This window comes from Trichomonas vaginalis, chromosome VI, assembly GCF_026262505.1.
Source record: "Trichomonas vaginalis G3 chromosome VI, whole genome shotgun sequence".
Classification (NCBI taxonomy): domain Eukaryota; phylum Parabasalia; order Trichomonadida; family Trichomonadidae; genus Trichomonas; species Trichomonas vaginalis.
In genome coordinates this window covers 1,281,237-1,301,421 of record NC_067208.1, presented here as the reverse complement: position 1 = coordinate 1,301,421, position 20,185 = coordinate 1,281,237, and the positions used below count along the sequence as shown (strand labels likewise).

The 20,185-nt window shown below is 33.5% G+C and overlaps 14 protein-coding genes across 14 annotated transcripts, besides 4 other annotated features; 4 read left to right on the top strand and 10 right to left on the bottom strand.

Annotated features, from left to right (window-relative positions):
* Positions 1–2,152: part of a mobile genetic element that runs on past the window's edge.
* On the bottom strand, positions 459–700 carry TVAGG3_0784320 (uncharacterized protein; the record flags this gene model as incomplete). Its single annotated transcript, XM_051246481.1, has 1 exon — positions 459–700. A coding segment is annotated over one exon (242 nt), but the record flags the coding sequence as incomplete, so codon positions are not given.
* TVAGG3_0784310 (uncharacterized protein) lies at positions 736–1,089 on the top strand (the record flags this gene model as incomplete). Its single annotated transcript, XM_051246480.1, has 1 exon — positions 736–1,089. The coding sequence occupies one exon, from the start codon at positions 736–738 to the stop codon at positions 1,087–1,089; it is 354 nt and encodes a 117-aa protein (XP_051081955.1).
* Positions 1,103–1,514, top strand: TVAGG3_0784300 (integrase core domain-containing protein; the record flags this gene model as incomplete). The annotated part of the gene is made up of 1 exon (XM_051246479.1): positions 1,103–1,514. A coding segment is annotated over one exon (412 nt), but the record flags the coding sequence as incomplete, so codon positions are not given.
* A 105-nt stretch (positions 2,153–2,257) lies between the features above and the next one.
* On the bottom strand, positions 2,258–3,094 carry TVAGG3_0784280 (microtubule-associated protein family; the record flags this gene model as incomplete). Its single annotated transcript, XM_051246478.1, has 1 exon — positions 2,366–3,094. The coding sequence occupies one exon, from the start codon at positions 3,092–3,094 to the stop codon at positions 2,366–2,368; it is 729 nt and encodes a 242-aa protein (XP_051081953.1).
* A 1,537-nt stretch (positions 3,095–4,631) lies between these two features.
* Positions 4,632–8,594: a mobile genetic element.
* On the bottom strand, positions 5,965–6,303 carry TVAGG3_0784270 (uncharacterized protein; the record flags this gene model as incomplete). Its single annotated transcript, XM_001300617.2, has 1 exon — positions 5,965–6,303. A coding segment is annotated over one exon (339 nt), but the record flags the coding sequence as incomplete, so codon positions are not given.
* On the bottom strand, positions 6,383–6,931 carry TVAGG3_0784260 (protein of unknown function, DUF4106 family; the record flags this gene model as incomplete). The annotated part of the gene is made up of 1 exon (XM_001300618.2): positions 6,383–6,931. One exon carries the CDS (start codon positions 6,929–6,931, stop codon positions 6,383–6,385), a length of 549 nt encoding a protein of 182 aa, XP_001300619.2.
* Positions 6,946–7,282, bottom strand: TVAGG3_0784250 (uncharacterized protein; the record flags this gene model as incomplete). Its single annotated transcript, XM_051246477.1, has 1 exon — positions 6,946–7,282. A coding segment is annotated over one exon (337 nt), but the record flags the coding sequence as incomplete, so codon positions are not given.
* Positions 7,544–8,371, top strand: TVAGG3_0784240 (uncharacterized protein; the record flags this gene model as incomplete). The annotated part of the gene is made up of 1 exon (XM_001300619.2): positions 7,544–8,371. One exon carries the CDS (start codon positions 7,544–7,546, stop codon positions 8,369–8,371), a length of 828 nt encoding a protein of 275 aa, XP_001300620.2.
* A 234-nt stretch (positions 8,595–8,828) lies between the features above and the next one.
* On the bottom strand, positions 8,829–9,884 carry TVAGG3_0784220 (EamA-like transporter family; the record flags this gene model as incomplete). Its single annotated transcript, XM_001300620.1, has 1 exon — positions 8,829–9,884. The coding sequence occupies one exon, from the start codon at positions 9,882–9,884 to the stop codon at positions 8,829–8,831; it is 1,056 nt and encodes a 351-aa protein (XP_001300621.1).
* Positions 9,885–10,291: 407 nt separating this feature from the next.
* On the top strand, positions 10,292–11,035 carry TVAGG3_0784210 (nerve growth factor signaling pathway; the record flags this gene model as incomplete). Its single annotated transcript, XM_001300621.1, has 1 exon — positions 10,292–11,035. The coding sequence occupies one exon, from the start codon at positions 10,292–10,294 to the stop codon at positions 11,033–11,035; it is 744 nt and encodes a 247-aa protein (XP_001300622.1).
* A 300-nt stretch (positions 11,036–11,335) lies between these two features.
* Positions 11,336–11,360: a mobile genetic element.
* A 179-nt stretch (positions 11,361–11,539) lies between these two features.
* On the bottom strand, positions 11,540–13,413 carry TVAGG3_0784190 (ATP binding; the record flags this gene model as incomplete). Its single annotated transcript, XM_001300622.1, has 1 exon — positions 11,547–13,412. The coding sequence occupies one exon, from the start codon at positions 13,410–13,412 to the stop codon at positions 11,547–11,549; it is 1,866 nt and encodes a 621-aa protein (XP_001300623.1).
* A 99-nt stretch (positions 13,414–13,512) lies between these two features.
* TVAGG3_0784180 (cyclin-dependent kinase inhibitor 2C-related family) lies at positions 13,513–14,337 on the bottom strand (the record flags this gene model as incomplete). The annotated part of the gene is made up of 1 exon (XM_001300623.1): positions 13,513–14,337. The coding sequence occupies one exon, from the start codon at positions 14,335–14,337 to the stop codon at positions 13,513–13,515; it is 825 nt and encodes a 274-aa protein (XP_001300624.1).
* Positions 14,338–14,500: 163 nt separating this feature from the next.
* TVAGG3_0784170 (spectrin binding) lies at positions 14,501–15,262 on the bottom strand (the record flags this gene model as incomplete). Its single annotated transcript, XM_001300624.1, has 1 exon — positions 14,501–15,262. The coding sequence occupies one exon, from the start codon at positions 15,260–15,262 to the stop codon at positions 14,501–14,503; it is 762 nt and encodes a 253-aa protein (XP_001300625.1).
* A 343-nt stretch (positions 15,263–15,605) lies between these two features.
* On the bottom strand, positions 15,606–17,732 carry TVAGG3_0784160 (glycosyl hydrolase; the record flags this gene model as incomplete). Its single annotated transcript, XM_001300625.1, has 1 exon — positions 16,048–17,592. One exon carries the CDS (start codon positions 17,590–17,592, stop codon positions 16,048–16,050), a length of 1,545 nt encoding a protein of 514 aa, XP_001300626.1.
* Positions 17,733–19,620: 1,888 nt separating this feature from the next.
* Positions 19,621–19,688: a mobile genetic element.
* Positions 19,689–20,185: the final 497 nt, after the last annotated feature.

Genomic DNA, 20,185 nt, shown 5'->3' with positions numbered 1-20,185 from the left:
ACCAAATACGTTGTGATGAACTCTCATTGCTTTACCTACAGATATTGGTTCATCTTCCTCAGCAATTAGGTCAAAGAACCTTTGTAGTCTTTGGCTCATTGGAAATGTCACTTTTCGGTTAAACGATCACATACTTAAGACATAAATTATACCTACTTATTAACTCAGTATATTGTGCATTATATGCATACTTAAACTCTTGAGCAATATTGTTCTCATCAATGATTCTGATCTGAGCTATTTTTGAGAAAGGTGGTGGAATACCACAACATGTGATGTCTGGGTCCAGTAGGTCTATTTCACACTTGAACCCAGTCATTCTGTGAACAACTTCTTCCAAGTCTGGCTTAGGTAGTAAGATCTGATCTTTGCTCACTAAGTTAGAAAAGAGCTCTTTGTCTTGGTCTAGAAGTATCTTCTGGTATATACTAAGTAAATACTCTTCTACACCAATCCTCGATGAAGTCTCCACAGATCTCGATGAGGTCAGGTTGGAAGTTAATGGACTTAAAGGAGGAGGATACATTGGTGCTTCTGAGTTCGTAGTTGTTTCCTCTTTTTTTATCTCTGTTGGAGCATCACTTACTGTACCAGATGGATAGTTCTTTATCACAATGTTATTAGTTGTTCTTGAATCAACATTGCTTGTTGGTTCAATTGGAAGATTAGCTGCACCATAAAGAATTGACTTCGATCTCATTTGTTATGAGTAAAAATTGTTTTATTCTCATATAAATGACGAACATTAACCCAGAGAACAACACAGAATATACTGCAACAGGAGTTGTTTACAATGATCTAGATCAGATCGTCCAACTCAAAGCCCCAAGAGGAAGGAATTTAATAAGACAACCTCCACCAAAGATATATGTTGATGATGGTAGTAATGGGTTCAACTTAGTGTATCATTACTCATATCCTCAATATGCAAAAATTGGGTCTACCCCAAACGTGACAAACCATTATATGAACCTTTATGATGAAGCAAGGTTTCATGCACCAACGAAGAAAGAACCTGATGCATCAAGATTACATGAATTCGCAGACCATGATGGTTATAGCGATTACTCAATGCCTGTAAGACTTTAACGTTAATAAAAAAATGACTGTTGGTAAACAAGAAAAAACTTTAATACAAGAGGATTTGATGCTACCAATATATTCAACTGATATGGGAGCTTATCAATTCGATACATTTGAGAATCCTGGTGGAACACCACCATATTTTCTTTTGTTCATCAATGTAAACAGTAGAAAAGGTTATGCGTTCCCAATGAGTGAAAAGAACTCAAACAATGTTCTAAGTGCAATGCAGAAGTTCATTTCACAAGCTACAGGTGAAATGAAGCCTACAATACTTACTAGTGATGAAGACCCAGCTTATACGACACAAAATGTTCGAGATCTGTTGGTCAGTCATAACATTGAGCACATGACGACACAGAAATACAATCATAACATACTAGGTATTATTAATAGGTTCTGTAGAACTATTAGAACTATGTTACATATGAAGTTAAACCTCAAAGAAGGTGATAAAACACCACCTTTCACTGCAGATACAATGAGACAAATTATTAATGACTACAACACTGAATATCATTCAAGCACACAACAAAAGCCTGATGATTTCACAGAAAAGGATAATGAGGAATATATAAAGAAGCAAAGATTGAAAGAAGAGTATGTCAGAAAAAATAACCTTTATAACTTAAGACCTGGTCAAAAAGTTCAAGTCATAGTTGAACCAAGAACATGGGGTAAAGGTAACCAACAAAGAAGACATCTTGATCCTTCTTATTATACAGTTGATTCAGTTGATACAAGTGCATACTTGTTAAGAGCAAAAGATGGAAGTGTTGCAAGATATCCACGTTATCAGATATGGACAAAAATAGAGCATGGATTAAAGCAAGGAGAAACTTTAGATCAAGGAAGACACGGTGCTGTTAAAAGTATTGATGGTCATGAACTTGTCGGTAATGATGTAAAGTATGATGTTACGTTTGAGAACGAAAATACAGGAAAAGTGACAGGTAGAGGTATGCGTGAAGGTAATCCAAACAGGTTGTCACAAATGGAAGTACAGTATTGGAGGAAAAATATTAATGAAGGTCATGTTAAAGATATGCCTAGTTTTCTTGAGAAGTATCGTGGGTTTCGAGTTTAGCTTGTAAGTCCTTTATTTTTGTTTCATACAATGAGATCTTCCTTCTGATCTGTTCATCATTGAGAGGTTGCTTGACTTTACGGAACTGTACACGTCCGTCTTTCATTGTATGTACATAATATCCATCAGGAACCTTACCATCTTTTATATATTCAGTTAACCACTTTTGTTTAGTTGATGCTTTAATGACTTGACTCATTTCTTACTGGATAAATTTTTATGTTTTTTATCTTTTGACGATTTTTTCTTATCCTTATCTTTCTTCTTGTCCTTGTCCTTCTTTGATTTATCCTTCTTCTTGTCCTTGTCCTTCTTGGACTTCTCTGCTGCAGGTGGTGTTGGATTCTGTTTGACTTTAGCACTTGGGTCAGGACCTTGTCTTTGAGACTTAGATATAGATTGTTTAGGAGCTGCTGCTTGTTTAGTTGCTTCAGCTTGTTGTTTAGCTAATTCAGCAGCTTGTTTATCATTCTCTTCTATTTCCTTTGCACCAGTTGCGACTTCATTCTTGAACTTTTGGAGATTCTCAGCAGCATCCATTACCTTATTCGCTCCTTTAAACAATCCATAAAATTTCTGCCATGGTGATACTGAAGGTATATTTCCACCAATTGCTGGAGGAACTGATGCTTCAGGAGTTGGAGATGGTGTTTTGTCTGAATTGAGATGCTTTTCTGCTTCAAGAACTTGTGTAGTATTTTTCTCCAGGTATGCTTTTGCAACCTCCTTAACTTCTGGACGTTCATTATTTACATCCTGTCTTGGTGTTGATGTTTCAGTAGCGTTTTCCTGAGTTACATTAACAACAGGTTGCTCAACTGCTGAAACATTAGCTGCTTCAGTAATGTTATGAGTAGTTGAAACATTTCCTGATATACCTTCTCCTGTTGGAACTCTTGGAGCAATTGTTGTGATGTTCGCCATTGCAGGAGTTGGAGTAGGAGTGTCATCAATCTTTCTGTCAGCTTTCGTCGTTTGCGTTGTAGTATTTGTTGTTTCATTACCATATTTTGATCTTAGTCTGGTAAGCTCTAACTTCATATGTTCTTCAGGATATGCATACTTATTATATTCACCCTTAATATTCTTTTTCCATTCATCGTATTTATCTTCTGCTGATTTCTTAATTGATGCTAGTCCGTTTACAGCCAATTCATCAGTACCGTTATCAGTAGTCTGGTTATATAAAAGATTAGCAGCTGATCTAATTGTGTAATCCGTAAGATTACCAAAACGCTCTATTGTACCTAATGTTGTGTTCTTCAGTTCCTTTCCAATTCCTTGTGCAGCATCTTTGACTAAATCAGCACCCCATGCACCAAATTGTCTCACAGGAGCCGCTATTGATGGTGAAGGAGATGGAGATGGCGATGGAGTTGGTGATGGTGAAGGAGATGGAGATGGTGAAGGAGATGGAGTTGGCGATGGTGTTGCTGCTTTCGCCTTTCTATCAGCTTCTTCTTTCGCCTTTCTATCTGCTTCTTCCTTAGCCTTACGAGCTTTTTCTTTCTTCTTAAGTTCCTCTAGTTCTTTACGTTCAGCTTCTTCTTTCGCCTTTCGTTCAGCTTCTTCCTTAGCCTTACGAGCTTTTTCTTTCTTCTTAAGCTCCTCTAGTTCTTTACGTTCAGCTTCTTCTTTCGCCTTTCGTTCAGCTTCTTCCTTAGCCTTACGAGCTTTTTCTTTCTTCTTAAGCTCCTCTAGTTCTTTACGTTCAGCTTCTTCTTTCGCCTTTCGTTCAGCTTCTTCCTTAGCCTTACGAGCTTTTTCTTTCTTCTTAAGCTCCTCTAGTTCTTTACGTTCAGCTTCTTCTTTCGCCTTTCGTTCAGCTTCTTCCTTAGCCTTACGAGCTTTTTCTTCATAATATTTTGTATACTTATCATCAGCCCAATTACCAAGTGATTTGGCACCTGTTAGTATTCCATTTGCGGTTGATGTTGCTGTTCTTCCGAGCCATCCCCCTACCGCTGAAGCACCATTGCCAATAGCACTACCAGCATTTAAAATTCCACGACCAATCCATATCCCTGGTTTTGCCTTTGTATTAAGAGTAAGAAATTCTTCCTTCCTATCTTCAGGTGTAGGATTTGTAACAGTTCTTACAGTATCAACAACAGTGTCAACACTGGTTCCAATAGCACTACCAACAGCTGTTGCACCAGTTAGAATACCATGGGTAACTAAATCAGTAGCTCTTGAGACAACATTATCACTCGAGGCTTTCTCTGCTGGATAGTTTGATCCTTTGTAAGTTCCTGGACCACCTCTATTTGAAGCTTCTCCTTCAACTATTTTCTTCTCTTCTTGTGCTTGTTCTCTGGCAACACTCAATGCACGTTCTTGTCTTTGAATGTTGTCTTTCTTTAACATGTAACCACCAAGTGTCTGTGGTGGTGTGTTTTTATCTAGTGCAGCATCAATTGCAGCCTTTTCTTTTCGCTTTTCTTCGTCTAACCAATTTTGAATAGATTCTGCATCAGTTGGTTCAGCTGGAGTTGGAGACGGTGTTGGAGCTTTAGTTGGTGTTGGAGACGGTGTCGGAGCTTTAGTCGGAGTTGGAGATGGAGTAGGTGCTTTTGTAGGTGTCGGTGATGGAGTTGGAGATGGAGTTGGAGGTACTGTTGGTTCTGGAGTTGGTTCAACAGTCGGTGAAGGTGTTGGCGCCTTTGTGATTCTTGGAGTTGGCTCTGGTGTTCTAATAGGGGAAGCAGTTGGTGTATTAGCTCTTTTAAGAACCTGTGATCTTTCCGCTTGATTTGAATCAGATACTGGGTTAGTTGTACTAGGATGTGATACAGGAGTTATTTTTGGTGTAGGTGTTGGTTTATTTAATGTTATACCATGACTACTCGACATTGGTGGAGGACCTGCGTGAGCAGTTGGTGTCAGAGTTGGCGTTGGAGCTACTGTAGGAGTTGGCGTTGGAGCTACTGTTGGTTCAGGAGTGGGAGTTGGTGTTGGAGCTACTGTAGGAGTAGGTGTAGGAGTTGGTGTTGGAGTCGACATTTGTTTTAACCTCTCATTATACCAATTCTCCAAATAATAAGCCTCACCCATTAAGTTACTCTGTCTTTGTTTTATAGAAAATTCACCTAACAGTAATTCATCATGAATCATTTTCTGCAGCTTTGTCGTGTTTTCTACTTCCTTTATTAGAACGCTCGATGTATTCGCCAATCCTCTATATTCCTTAATCATCTTATCTAGTTTGTTCATATTTGGTACTTCCTTTTTCTTCTCAGCGTTAATCTCATTAGATCGTTTCTCCAATTCTTCAACTACTTTGTAAAGCTTATTTATCTTGACATGTGATTCCTTTACTTCTCCAGTCCTTGGATCCTTAGGTTCCTTGTATTTAGCTAATTTCGTCTCTATATATCTTCGTTTAGCGTCATATCCAGGATCACTGGTTCGTAAAGGATGCGAAGGTGGACGAAAATAAGGTATGTAGAAATCTGGATCATCATTAATAGAAGAACGTGCTTTAAAGTTACGAACCGCGTCTGTAAAAGGGTCTCTACCACGTGCTGTATATGTTGATGTAATCAAAAAGCCTTCTCTTCTCATTGGGAAATTAATACGACCTTTTTGAACATATTCTTTCTCAAAGTATTGCCTAGCATTGTAATCAAAAGCAAGATCATTATATATATCGCGCAAAAAATCAAATGTATGCTGCTTGAACTTTTGATCGCTAATTATGGTACGAATTATCGGACGTTCATTCTCCCATTTCTTAACTCGTTCATCAATGAGTTTCCTCTCTTGTTCACTCATTTAAACCTCATAAAAATATATTATCTGCGTATAGTGCCACTAATAGCATTAATCCATGGCATGTCTGATAGTACACGTACTGACTGAACTAATGGCTTATGATTGTTCCAAATAGCTCCTCCAATGTATGCGTTATACTTATTGTTGTCAATAGTTTGTTGAGGTTGAACTATAGGTGTTTCAACAGGCTTGTCTCTACTGAAGTCACCACCAAGAGCTTTATTGAATGCTTTAAGATTCTTCGTTAATGCATTATCTTCACCTAATGTAGTTTTTGCAATTCTTTCACCAAGACTACCGATAACACCACCGACTTGACCAACTTGAGGGAAAAGTTTGTTAGCAATGTTAAATCCAGCACCTATTACAAGACCAGGATTTTTTTTCACCATACCCCATCCAGCTTTAACATAATCGCCAAAACCCATTTATTTCTTCTTAAAATAATGTCATCTTTTGTTGCTTAACTTCTTTAAAGTCCGTCTTTCCTGCAACTATATGAACTTCCATATATGAACGAGGTGTTGGTAGCTCTTTGTATTTGTTCCATAACTCTTCCCAATCTTCTGTTGCTCCTGACTGTTCAATCATTGACTGAAAGTCTCTCATAGAATAACCTTGAAAGATAACGAAGTCAGTGCATAGTCTCTTAATGTTTAAACATATATGTCTCCATGTTTGACACATGATGACAACAGTATAGTTATAATGTCTGACCTTAGTGATGAAGTTCGCTAATGGTGAACGTGGGTCATTCAATAAGTCATGACCACCATAATCGTCTAACACTAATAGAGAATTACTGGGATACTTTGTGAAAGGATATTTGTTCAACTTCTTTACAACATATATTGCAATCTTCTTATACTCAAACTTTCCATCAGGTTTCCTTAGTTGATGCTTTGTTAAGATGTGTTCCATCTCCTCTGAAATTTTTTCGAACTTACTTTGAACGAACTCAACAATAGCGTAATACTTTGCTTTCATCTTAACGTTCTTCATTAAATAAGGCATAAGTTCTTTATCATCCTTTTTCAGTACTGGTGCTTTAACTTGACTCATAAATGTCTTCGCTGTTTTATCCATTGTTCCTGATGTTGCTGAGATAACTATTGAGTCATAATATGGAGTATTAGTGAAGCGGTCTGTTATCATTATATGACGAATAACACCATATGTCTTACCTGAACCCATCTTACCGCAGTAGAAATAAACACCATTAGTACAAAATGGATAATCATCAGAAAATGGCATAATGAGTGCATTGTTTAGTTCTTTACTATTCTTACGTGCTCCATCATGAAGAATCTTATCTACTTGATTAATAACTTTCTCCATCTTTTAGTTACATATAAAATGTCTAAATATGATGGATTATACTATGAACATGTTATGAATGATGGCACGATAAGTGGTAATACAGTCTCATATAAATTACCGAGAGACTTCATTGAATATCCTGCGTCAAAAGCTCTTGAGATAAGAAAGATAAGTCTTGAGCATCCAGACTTTGAGTTTCTTGCTATTCCATTAGAAATGACAGATTCATCAAAATCAGTGAAAAAAAGGTTTGACATGAGATATTACATAAAACCCAACATGACTACACAGGAGTTGAATGAAGGTCTTATGGAAAAAATGACTGAGGCAAGTAGAGAATTTGTTGATTGTTACTATGATTCAAATGAAAATAAATTGAATGTATTAAGAAAAGGTACATCACCAATCATAACATTACCTTCATACAGTAGTATAGAAAAAAATGCCTTGAATTATAAATATGACATGTCCCTAGGAGATGTGTTGGATTTCATCACTGCGTTATTAGAAACCACTGAAACAGACACAACATCAAGAAAACCAGAGCTTGTTTGGGAAGATGACCATGGTAGAACATTCACGCAAAAAGTAATTCCATCGAAAGCAAAATTTTTAGACTTATGGGAAAAAAAATATATCTCGCGAATGCATGTATATTATAGTTTTACCATAGCAGATTTCACTGACGAAAATGATAAAGATAAAAAAACATATAAGTACTTTGATGAGCTTTTCATAACTATAGCGAATATCAGGTTTATCCTTGAGCGAAAGGGCAAACCAACATATAAATTTGTCGGTTATCAGATAAGAATAAATCCTCTCCTTGAGCCTTTAGTAACGTTGAGTAATATTGCTCATGATAACAAACAATTTATATGTAATGTGAATGAACAGCTTGTGCCACCAAAATTTTACGATATCACTGGTTATAAAGATGCACTCGTGTTTGAGTTTTATAAGCGCTTTTCATTCAAAAGAGTTGAAGAATCAACTGATGGTCAAAAAAAGGAATATTATGTAAAAGAACCATATGAAATTCCTAAAGACTCTAATATAATGGTTGAACTTATATTAGAGTCTGGTACTCAATCTCAACATAAATAGTTTACGTGACAGAATTTTTTTGACACGTAAAGTTTACATTTTAATGGAAGCGAACAACAAAGCTCCTGCTAGTGAATAAAGGTTAGTTTACATATGAACGTTTATTTTTACACATATATGCGTACATATGCGCGCCCGTATGGTGTCAGTTTTCTGTCACTTTTTTCATTGTGTCGGTGACTGTAGCTGTAGGCTACAGGCGACGCACAATGTATACTGTACTTAGAGATTTATGGGTGCCTATATCTTCAAAATCATTTTCATACTCACAATAGATTTAAGATAGAGGCCGAAGGCAATCCAAACATTGAAATACGTATTAATTCTTATGTAAACGTTATTGTTTTTATTAAGCGGAAATAGGAATAATTCTATTTTCACTATATCTATAATGTCTATAATTCATCGATGTCACACATCGATAAAGAGGTCACGGGAAATGAATTGACTCAGAGGATCAAGGTGTTACTGCCTCATCTAATGGCATCTCATATTCTTTCCTTTCACTATATGAATATTCATCACTTTTTTCTTCCTTGTCCTTAGATTTAGATTCAACAAATCCCAATCCAAGTGAAACAATTATAAATAGGATACCAACGCAGCATATTCCGATCTCCCATTTCTGATAAGCTGACCATTCATGGAGAAATGTGACTCCTACGATAACACCTACAATTAATTGACCAAATGGGACTAAATTTGTGCCAAAAGATCCCAATGTCGAAACCAAGTAAAGAAGACATTGGACAGCAACACCTGAAACTAAAACACCAACTAAAACCGGATATAACCATGCAATTCCAGGAGCATCGCTTAACATTTGGGAAATATTCTTTGGACCATCGAAGCAAAGCATCCAAATAGCATTCCATATAACAGATGCAAAAAGTTGAATTGCAACTCCAGTAGTAACATCTGAATCGGTGCATTTCCATTTGTAAAATACTGGAGCAATGCCGAACATGATAACAGATATAAGAACTAAGAAGTAACCAAGACACATCTGACCTTTTGTTGCGCCTGTTGACTCTGCATGTCTGAAGGAAGGGACACCACATAATATTACACCAACAATTGATGCTAAAATCGACCAAAGTGTCCACCATGTGAAGGGTTCATCATCAAGCACAAAATGAGCCATAACTGCACCCGCACCTGTCGATATCGGAAGCATAATTTGAACATTTGCTGAAGATACCCACTTTTGTGCAACAGCAATTAAGCAGTGTGGAGTGCCTAAGTTTAAAAGTCCATCAATTAACATCCAAACGATGGGCATAATACCGTTGGTAAAATGTTCCTTGATTTTATCTTTGTAGGAGCCATCTTTATCTGTAACATATCTTATGACAAGTAAAACAACCGTGAAAATAAAACCAAAGTACATTCTAAATGTTTGGAATAAACCAGCAGAAAAGTACTGTAAACCCTTAGCAACAAAGGCATAACTGGAACCATATAGTATGGCAGCCACAACAAATACTATGCCTGATAAGATAGTACACTTCATTCAGCCAGTTTGATATTTTTAATTAATTTGAATAGAATTTTTTCAAAGGGACATTTGATTAAGGTATCATTTTCCATTCCATTTTCTGTATCAAATTTTGTACAATTGTAATGCCAAATACAGATAGAATTGCATTTTTTTATGAAAATTGATAGAGAATTGCGCAAATATTACTTGATGATAGTATTAATTAATATTACTATATTCCTAATAAACATTGTAAAATTGAATGGATGTAAATTGAAATTATTTCAATGTTTTCTCACAAATTCATAAAGATTATTAGCATTCAAATTTGAATAGTAATCGTTGAATTTTATTTCGACATTTGTTCAAACGATAAAGTAGTAGAATGTTGCAAATTTATAGCATCACATTTCTTTGAAATTGATTCTAATCAACTTAAAATGATTTCGAAAAAACTTGGAATTGACATTCTTCAAGGAATATTTAGCAGTGCTGAACTTACACTCGAGAGCGAAGATTCATTAGCAAATTTCATCGCTTCTCTAACACAAGAATGCAATGATTTCTATCAATTGATCGAAAACATTCATTTTGAATTTTGTAATGAAAACATTATTAAAAAGATCAAAGATCTAGCAAATTCAAATAATTACCAAAATATTGTAAACTCACTTTCAGACTCATTAATTCGATCAAGAAACCATAGCACAAAGGACAGAAGTAAAGAGATTCCTATTAAAACAAACTATTTTGAAAGTGGAAATGTTGAAATGTCTGCCTCATCTGTAGGTTATGCATCCATTGATGTAATTAACAAATATAGAAAAGATACTTGTTTCGAATCTAATAATGAGCCAAATTCATGGGTTCAGTGGAAATTAAAGCAAAACTATTCAATTCAACCTACTGAATATATTGTACGAACAAATCCGCCGGGAGGAAATTTTTTCAATTGCCGTCTTCAGAGTTGGAAAATTGAAGGTATAACAATTAATGGAGAAACTAAAGTAATTCATGAAATAAATAATTCACCACTATCTAATGGAGAAATACGGAAATATTCACTTAATACAGAAGATAAATTTATATCATTCAAATTAACACAAACAGGCAAAAACTGTGACAAAAATGATCATTTACGCCTGGATGTATTTGATTTTTCAGGCAAAGTTTATCAAAAATAAACGAAATTAATTTAATGAATTATGAGTAATATTATTTATTTGGTCAGGTCCCCAATTGTCCCTCAAGCGACATCCTAATTACGACTCTAATAATATAAATCTTTACATGAAGAAAACAATTCTAAAATTTTAAAGATTATTGCATTTATACTTATATTAAGTTTTGACCTGCAAATAATATGAACTTTTCACCTTAGGAATTGGAACATAAATCTCAAAATGTTCTATCTTAGGGAAAATAGCATTAAGTGATAAAAATTGAATAGTTATAAACTAAGATAATGATCTCTTAATAGAGTACTTACCACTTTCTGACATTCCCTCAAATTTTTTGACTTCCAAGCTTCATATCCCAATTTTCTAAGTAAAAAAGTTAATATTTTTGGTCTGGAAAAAGTTATTATAAATAACTATATATCCTAGTATGATTTGCAGGAGTACATCAGAAAGTGTATAGTGCTCAATTAATATATAATACTAAATATAAACAAAATTTTTATTTAGAACAATATTAGTTTTTAGACAATATTTGGAATTCTCTTTCAAGTTTCTGCAGTTTGTTGATTAATTTAGCAATTTCATTTGTATCATTCATTTTATCTTGCATGTCTTCTCTTTCCTGCAGTAGTTCATCAATACTATCTTCTAGATTAGAAAACTTTCTTTTATCTGTTGATTTCCTCTTCATTCGTGATACTTCATGAGACAAATTATCAATTCTTGTGTCGAAATCATCTCTCATTCTAGAAATTTGTTCTGTTGAATCCAATATCTTTTTCGCATTTCTGAAATCATTTTCGGAGAGTTGTATCAAAGCATCAAGTTTCTGCTCTCTTTCCATTGTTCCCGTGTTGTCACAAACATAAACAGTCATGACACCATTGACATCAAGTTTCAATTTGACCCAAAGGGAATCAATATTTGATGGAATGTTTTGTATGTTAGTTTGAGCAATCAAATCGTTATTGCTGCAATGTTCTAAGTCTTCTCCTTGGAATATTTCAAGTTTCAGGCTTCTTTTCGCTTCAATTTTGAAAGGATATTGAATTTCACTCGGCAAACTTGTTCCTGGTGAGAAATACGGGAAGAACTTATCTTTGTCAATGCGAATACCAAACGGCATTGGTAAAATATCTTTGATAAGTTCGATTTCTCCACGATGATCTGATGATTTTCCCATTTGTCGACGTGTTCGGGAAATATTATTAGTAAACTTAGTAGTATTCTCTAATAATCCCTTGCAAAGAAGCATTGCGCCTTGTGCAACACTGTATCCACAAGAATCTGCCATAACAATGCAAGTTTTGCCATCAAAATAGTCTTCAAGTGCTGTTTGGACAGCAGGGATGTTACATGAACCGCCAATTGGTATAACCGCTGTTATTTGGTCTTTAGATAATTTGGCTTTTTGGAGAGCTTTGTCGAGAGATTCGATACAGGCTTGGATCTTATCTTCTATGAGGCTCTCGAATTTAATTCTGCGAATCATCTTCTGTAAATCCCCGTTTTTGTAAAAATTCGGAATAATAATTTCGGAACTTTTCATTGTAGACAAATTAATCTTACATTTTTCGCATGCCTCAAGTAAATTTGCACATTCTTTCGATTTTGGATCGAATCTGAAGTTCGGATGAGTTTTTTGTTCATCTCGAACAACAAAATCGTATAATGCCTTGTCTAAATCTTTGCCACCAAGGTTTACGTTGCCTTCGACCGCAATAATGTTGCAATCGTCGTTTTCAAACGCGACAATTGAAACATCTAACGTTCCTGCACCAAAATCAAAGATTAACACGGTCTGCTTACCTGTAACCCCTTGATCTTTGATTGTATCTTTGTATGCAATAGCTGCGGCTGTTGGCTCGCTGATAAATTGAATTACATCTAATCCTGCAAGTTCAGCTGCAGTTTTAGTACATTCACGCTGGTTAGGACTGAATAAAGCTGGGATTGTAATAACAACTGATTTCATTTCGTTTCCTGTCGTTTTCTTGAATTGATTTTTAATTTCTAATAGAATTTGAGCAGAAATAGTTTCTGGATCGTATGTATTTCCTTCAATTACGTATGCTGGCCTATCGTTTTTATTGATAATTTCATAAGGACAAGTTTTGATAAAATTTTGAACGTAAGGATCATTAAATTTTCGTCCAATTAGTCTCTTTGATCCATATGCTACTCTTTCTGGATGATTAACCATATAATCTTTGATAGTTGAACCCAATGAAAAAGAAGTTTTGTTATTTTGGTCTTTTTCGATACATACTAAAGAAGGAAGGTAATAATCTCCTCCAAATTGAACCCTGTCAGAACGTTTTCCAATGAAATAAGCGCAAACTGAGTTACTTGTGCCTAAATCTATTCCAACAGGAATCATAATGTGGTGGGAAAAAAAATTCGATTTTTTTTAGTAAAAATTTTTAGGATTTGTATACGTATCGTCTTTTGAATATGTTAATACTATACTTTTTATTAAATCATGAAGAAGCACCATGAGAAATTAGAAATTCCTTTATTTTTTTCCTATAAAACTGTTCTGCTTGAATAAGGGGAGTATTTCCATTCTTATCTTTTATTGTTAGATCTGCTCCATGCGAAATAAGAATATCTACAATTTCTAAGCGGTTTATCTTTACAGCAATATGGAGTGCTGTCTTCCCATATTTATCTATTGCGTTAATATCCGCATTATGAGAGATTAGAAATTCAATCATTTCTTTACTACCATTAATAATTCTGTTGTGAAGAATCGGCCGTCCAAAGTGATCATTTATATTGATATCTGCACCATGGGCAATAAGAACTTTTGCCATTTCTATGTTATTATTATTCACTGCATAATAAAGGGCAGAACTTGATAGATTATCTCTTACATTTATATCGATACCATGCAAAATTAGAATTTTTGCGATTTCTGTGAAATTATTTTCAACTGCACAATGAAGAGCAGTTCTATTGAATTTATCTCTTGCATTGATATCAATACCATTAGTAATAAGAAATTCTACTGTTTCTTTGCAATTATTTTTTGCGGCGAAATGAAGGGCAGTCATTAACAATTTATCTCTTTCATTTATATCAATTCCATGTGAAATGAGAACTTTGGCAGTTTCTTTGCTATTATTTTCTGCAGCTAAATGAAGTGCAGTCATTAATTCTTTATCACTTTTATTGATATGAATTCTTTGAGAAAATAAAACATTGTAAGTTACTTTGGTTTCATCATTTCCTTGAATTTTGATTCCATGTGAAATAAGAAATTCTGCAATTTCAAATGTATTATACATCGCAGAGTATTTCATTAATTGATCATCAACATGACAATAAGAAATGTTTTTTGTCTCATTCCCAAGAATGTCAATTGTCTGCGGAAAAGCTGCACAAAATGGAATAATCGTTCTTCTATCTTTTTTGTACAAAAGGTAAACTGCAGTTAGGTTTTGCGAGTTGATGATTGTAGTATATTTAAATTTTTTTTGGTTGAAAAATTTTATCGTTGAATATATATTCAAGGAGTTTATTATTATGACATGAAACTATTTCATTCAAATAATATTCAGCAATTTTGTTATTCTTCAAACATTCATTGATAATGTCAGTATTCCCTCCAATAATAGAATAATGAAGACAATCTTTAGTGATTTTAGATTTCGTATTTGAAATAAGAAAATAGAAAATGTTCACTGATCCATAATAGCAGCAAGCTTCAATAAGTGAAACTGAAGAATTAGTATGAATTTTTATCAAAACATCATTTAGGGTTTTTTCGACTGAATACTCCCTGAATTTATCAATTTGATCGTGCATAATTATATAATCAATTTCATTTTCCTTTGAAAATGAATTTTCATCAAAATAAAATTGGTTACTTTGAACAACTTTCTTTGGATTCTGTATCATAATTTTTCCTAGATCCTTGTTTTCTATTATGTCATTGAGTAAATATTTGCAAATTAAAGAATATTTTGAAACGATTTTGTTAAGAATTATAACATATTGTTCCATGCATCGATAATTGTAGTGAATTGCACGAATTATGCTAAAGATGATTTGTCTTGGTGGAATTTTGTACTTGTTAATTAAAACCAAATTGATACAATTAAATATGACTTCAATAGATTCATCTGCTTTCATTTGGTAGAGTTTCTCATAAGTTTCTATGAAATCTCTATATTTCTCAAGAAAATTCATCCTTTTAATTGGAGGAACTTTGAATTCTTTCTCCATTAAAAAAATTTTTTTTGAATGAAACATGATTATATTATAACAATATCAAATAGATAGCGAAAAAATAACATTCTATTATTTGTCTTTCATTGTTCTTTTTCCAACCCTTAAAAGAAGTTGTAACAACTCTAATTTGACAACCTCTTAATTTTTGAACACAAGGATCATTTAACAACCACCATTTAGTCACCTTGGTCAATATGATACAATATCAAGATGACTACACATAAAATCCTTTATATGGGCACTCAATGGGAAAAAAGTGCTTTGACCTAAAAAGTGACATATTTTTTTATTGTCCAGATTGGACAAACAATCGAGAGTATTTTTTACTAATTTAATAACCTAAGCATGTGCAGAAATTTTTATAATGATGTGTCTCATAAAAGTTATGCTTCTTCTAAAGTTAACTTTTTAATTTTTTTTGCATTTATAAACAAAAACGTCAGAACTCAAAGATCCGAGAGACCAAATTATTCTACTATTAAAAGAAATAATGCTTAGAATTATCGGATGAACAATGAAGATGAAAACGAATATCATTAAGAAAAATGTAATATTTTGAAGATTTTTTCAAATGAGCTATGTATATGTTAGATCCATTAATATCAAATGGAAACTCAATCTTGGAAGATCTTGGAATAGGAAGAATATTTTAAATTTGGGATTTTCCTCGGATTACAAGATATTGGAGACATCTATTTTTGCCACAAATGCAATTGCTCATTGTTTCTAATTCCAGGAATAAGTTTATTAATTTTACATCATAGATGTTTTATTTAATATTAATGATTGATATAAGAGTTAAGAATTGATTTGATTGAAGAACCAGTCAAAAATGGTGCCCACTTCTTGGCTTCTTCATCTGTGAATATTTTGAGTGGATGCCCTTCAGTATTAAATACCCATTCTGCTGGAGAAATTAAACTTGTATCACTGAAGGTTAAGTACAGGTATTTCAAAGTCTCAGCAAGGAAATAAGAGTCTTGCGCTGTACTTGAGTATTTATCCTTTGATTCAACGTTATGGATCCAAGCAAAACCATTTTCCTTCCTTGCGTACGTGTTAATTGCTTGGAACATCTTCCATGAATAATCTCTAAATTTAGGCAATCCGGTGAATCTGAACATTACACATTCAGATTCGACAGATTCTGGTCTAAGTTTGTAAGTAGGATCACTGGCTCTGAAGTCTCGGTCTTTAGATTGAACGAAATCCATGAATTCTGGTCCAACACCTGTTTGCGTTGATGCATATGAATAATAGTAACCAGTGGCCAATTCATCTGCTAGTTTTAGATCTTCCGCTGCACCTGGATTATCTTTTACCGTTCCTACAGCTAACATTCCACCTGCAAATGTTGCAAGATGCTCTTGTCTCGGAGATGCTCGGCCTCCTCCATAACTAATACCAAGGCCTGTATAATTACTCTTTCCTGAATGAATTATGAGCTTTTCTTTGATATCTCTTGCAATTTCTAGATATTTATTCAAGAAAATTTTCGCGTAACCACGGGTCATTACATAGATCTTGATAATATACTCGAAGTAAGAGTCTGTACCTCCTCCAACGTGTAATTGGCCACCAGAGGAGTATGGGTCGCTTATTAATCCATGACCTGCTGTATTTCGCCAAATAATATTGTATGTTTTCATAGCAAGATTAATGTATTTTGGATCCCCTGTTACCATTGATAGAGCAATGAACTCTAATTGATATGTTGAAGTATCAACAAGACTTGTGCCACCATTTGAAGTTCTTCTGGCAGTAAGCTTACCACCAAAATAAGATAAGGCAATACCGCCTCCAAAGATTCCTCCCTCCATGAGAGGATAAACAGCATCAGCACATTCAACAGCTCTTTTCAAGAATATTTCGTCGCCAGTCAATTGATATGTTGATACGAAGCCACCAACAAATCTTATGAGGAATTCAAATAAAGACCATGATCCAGAAGGCTTAAAATCATTTGCTATATAATCACGAGCGGCTTTGAATTCTTCTGTTAGATTCATAATATATAATGTTGAAAGGGAATCAACAATCGTTAGTCCTGCATGTAATGTGTTGGAGCAACTTCTTGAATGAGGAACAAATTCATCTTGTCCCCAACAATACTTCCTATAAGGAGTCCATGCATGCATAAAAGCTTCTTTAACAGCTTCGGCCTTTTCTTTATCGGCTGGAATTCTCGGAAAACTTCTGTCATAAAGCAGATTTGTTTTAGTGTCTGAAATAATTGGAAAATAAAATGTTTTTGATGGATTTTCAATGGCTTCTCTTGGTATATCTTTTGGAATGTCATACATTGATGAGTTAGAGGATAACATATAACCTGAAAAATCGATATCAGAGACCAATAACAATAAAACAAGTATCATCCCATGTGCTAGGGTTGTACAAACTGGCACGCCTGCTGGCACACCTATTTTGGCCAGCTGGCACGACTTTTTTAAAAAACACATTAAAAAAGTCACTTTTTGCCCCATCTAATGAGATTTTTTTTACAATTTTTTCCCCTTATTTTTCAATTTAGATATGATTTTAAGCTCTCCAAATTGAAGTTTACCTGATGTTTCTTAGTTTTTATGATAATAAAATGTTGCAAAGTTGAGTTTGGATTCAATAAATTTAAGAAAATTTTATTTTACAATGAAATTATAAGAAAGGATGTTTTTATCCTATGTCAAAGAGAATACATTTGTAGATCCCGACTTTTGACATGGTTGAAAATTCCAAAAAAAAATTCAAAATTTAAAAAAAATTAAAAAATATAAATTTCATGTTAAAAAATGATTTTTGAAATTTTTTTGGAAAAATAGAATGTCATATTTTTATGTTTTATTGCTATTTTTTACGAAATCAATAAAATATTTGTTAATTTGGCTGAGATTATAAATAAAATCTTTCTAAATCTTGCAATTGATTGCTAAAATCTGTTTTATGTATTAATTGGCATTGAGATTCGTTATAAAAGAATGCGAATTATTTTGTATGAGTAAACGTATTTTGTAAAATTTCAAATTCTCTTCTCTCATTACTTACCTTAGATCTCTCGGCTTTTAGCTCTCAGATTTCGCTCATAGAACTCAGGTTTTAGTTATGTACTCATAGATGTATCATTACTGCCCGCAGATCTCTCATTACTACCTTACTAACCAGATCTTAACTCTCATTACTACCTTACTCATCAGATCTTAACTCTCATTACTACCTTACTAACCAGATCTTAACTCTCATTACTACCTTACTAACCAGATCTTAACTCTCATTACTACCTTACTCATCAGATATCTAATTATTTACATATGATTTCTCACATCTCACTCAAGTCTCATTACTTACCCTATCTTTTTAACCTTTTCTGATAATTACTGAAATAACTAAATCCTTTTTTTAGTTTAATTCTGATATTAAATTTTTAAAATCTCTTTAATTTTTTGAACTACGCCTTTAATTTGTAATTGCCGATTTCACAGATTTGAACCATTTAATAAAATAACATTATTCAACTTAATCATATCAAACATGGTAGTTTGATTTTCAGATCTACATTTTAAAAACCTCTTTATTATCTGGAGTTATACTTTTATTATATAATACCTGAGTTCATAACTGAAAACTCTTAATTAGAGTACAATATTCAACTTAATCATAACAAGATTTGTTGAATTTCAAATTTGATTTATATCTTCCATCACTTAAAACTCTCACAACTTACAATATAAGCTAAAAAGTATATTTTCATAGTAATAAAATTAATTATTAAATTTTTTACTTTTTCCTTTCCAAAACTAGAAAAAAAGGAAGGGAAAAGGGAAAAAGAAGAAAGAAAAGAGAAAAAGAAAAAAAAGAAGAGAAAAGAAGAAAAAATAATAATGAGCATATTATATAATTGTGGTCATAGGCCGAGTGGCGTGGAAAGGATGTCGCCCTTTGGGCTCCACCCTTTCCACGCCACGAGGCCCGATTTTTGGCCACTTTTTTGATTTTGGCCGCGTGCCAGCTCCTGGCAGGCGGCCCGCAAAATTGTGCCAGTTTGTACAACCCTACCAGGTGCCAAAAGACCTAAAATCATAATAAGAATCGAATTTCTATTCATCGAGGGTGACATTGCTCTCATCCAAATACAAAAGTGATTTTTTTGAAAAATATTCACAATATTTTTATATTACAGAATAAGTCAGATGTCTTGTTTCAATCAATGAACGATTATTTTCTGTCACAAAAATTGAAAGAAACAGAAAAATTGAATGGAGTGAGAAACAGTTTTCAATTTGGCTCATAATATGAAATTCACAAGTCAGATTGTGAGCGAAACAAGATTTGTCTTGCAAATTTTGTAAAGCTCACAATACGGCAAACCCAAATTTTAGCTAAAAGTGACAGGGAAAAAAAACGTTTAGTATTAAAAAAAAGACCGATGTGTAATGCATGAAAAATAGCGTGACTTCACTTTTGACAGTTTACAAATATAAAGTGTTGCATCCTTAAAAACTTGGAAATATATACATTCATGAATTATCTTGTATATTAATTGAAAATCCATAAAACCCTAACAATATTTTTTCTTAAAAAAAACTATAAAAATATAAATAAAATAAGGGTTTCGTTTTGCTAAAATTGTCACTTTTATAGCATATTTGTTTTTGGATGTTTTGCGAAACCAAAAAAAAAACTATGATATACAATGTGTGTGTAAAGAAAATACTTTATTTACTAGTTAAAAAATCATTTGGTATTGATCAAGTTATTTTTTCTGGATAAGATATTATATGGATAATTGGATAGAAAATACAATTATATAATCTTGTACCTGGTTTAATTAAGCTAATTGTCATCAGAAACTTGTAATTTTTATGAATTTCAGATTTTCTTTTCATTACTGCTTTTCTTAATGGGTCAAGTTCTTATTTACGTTAT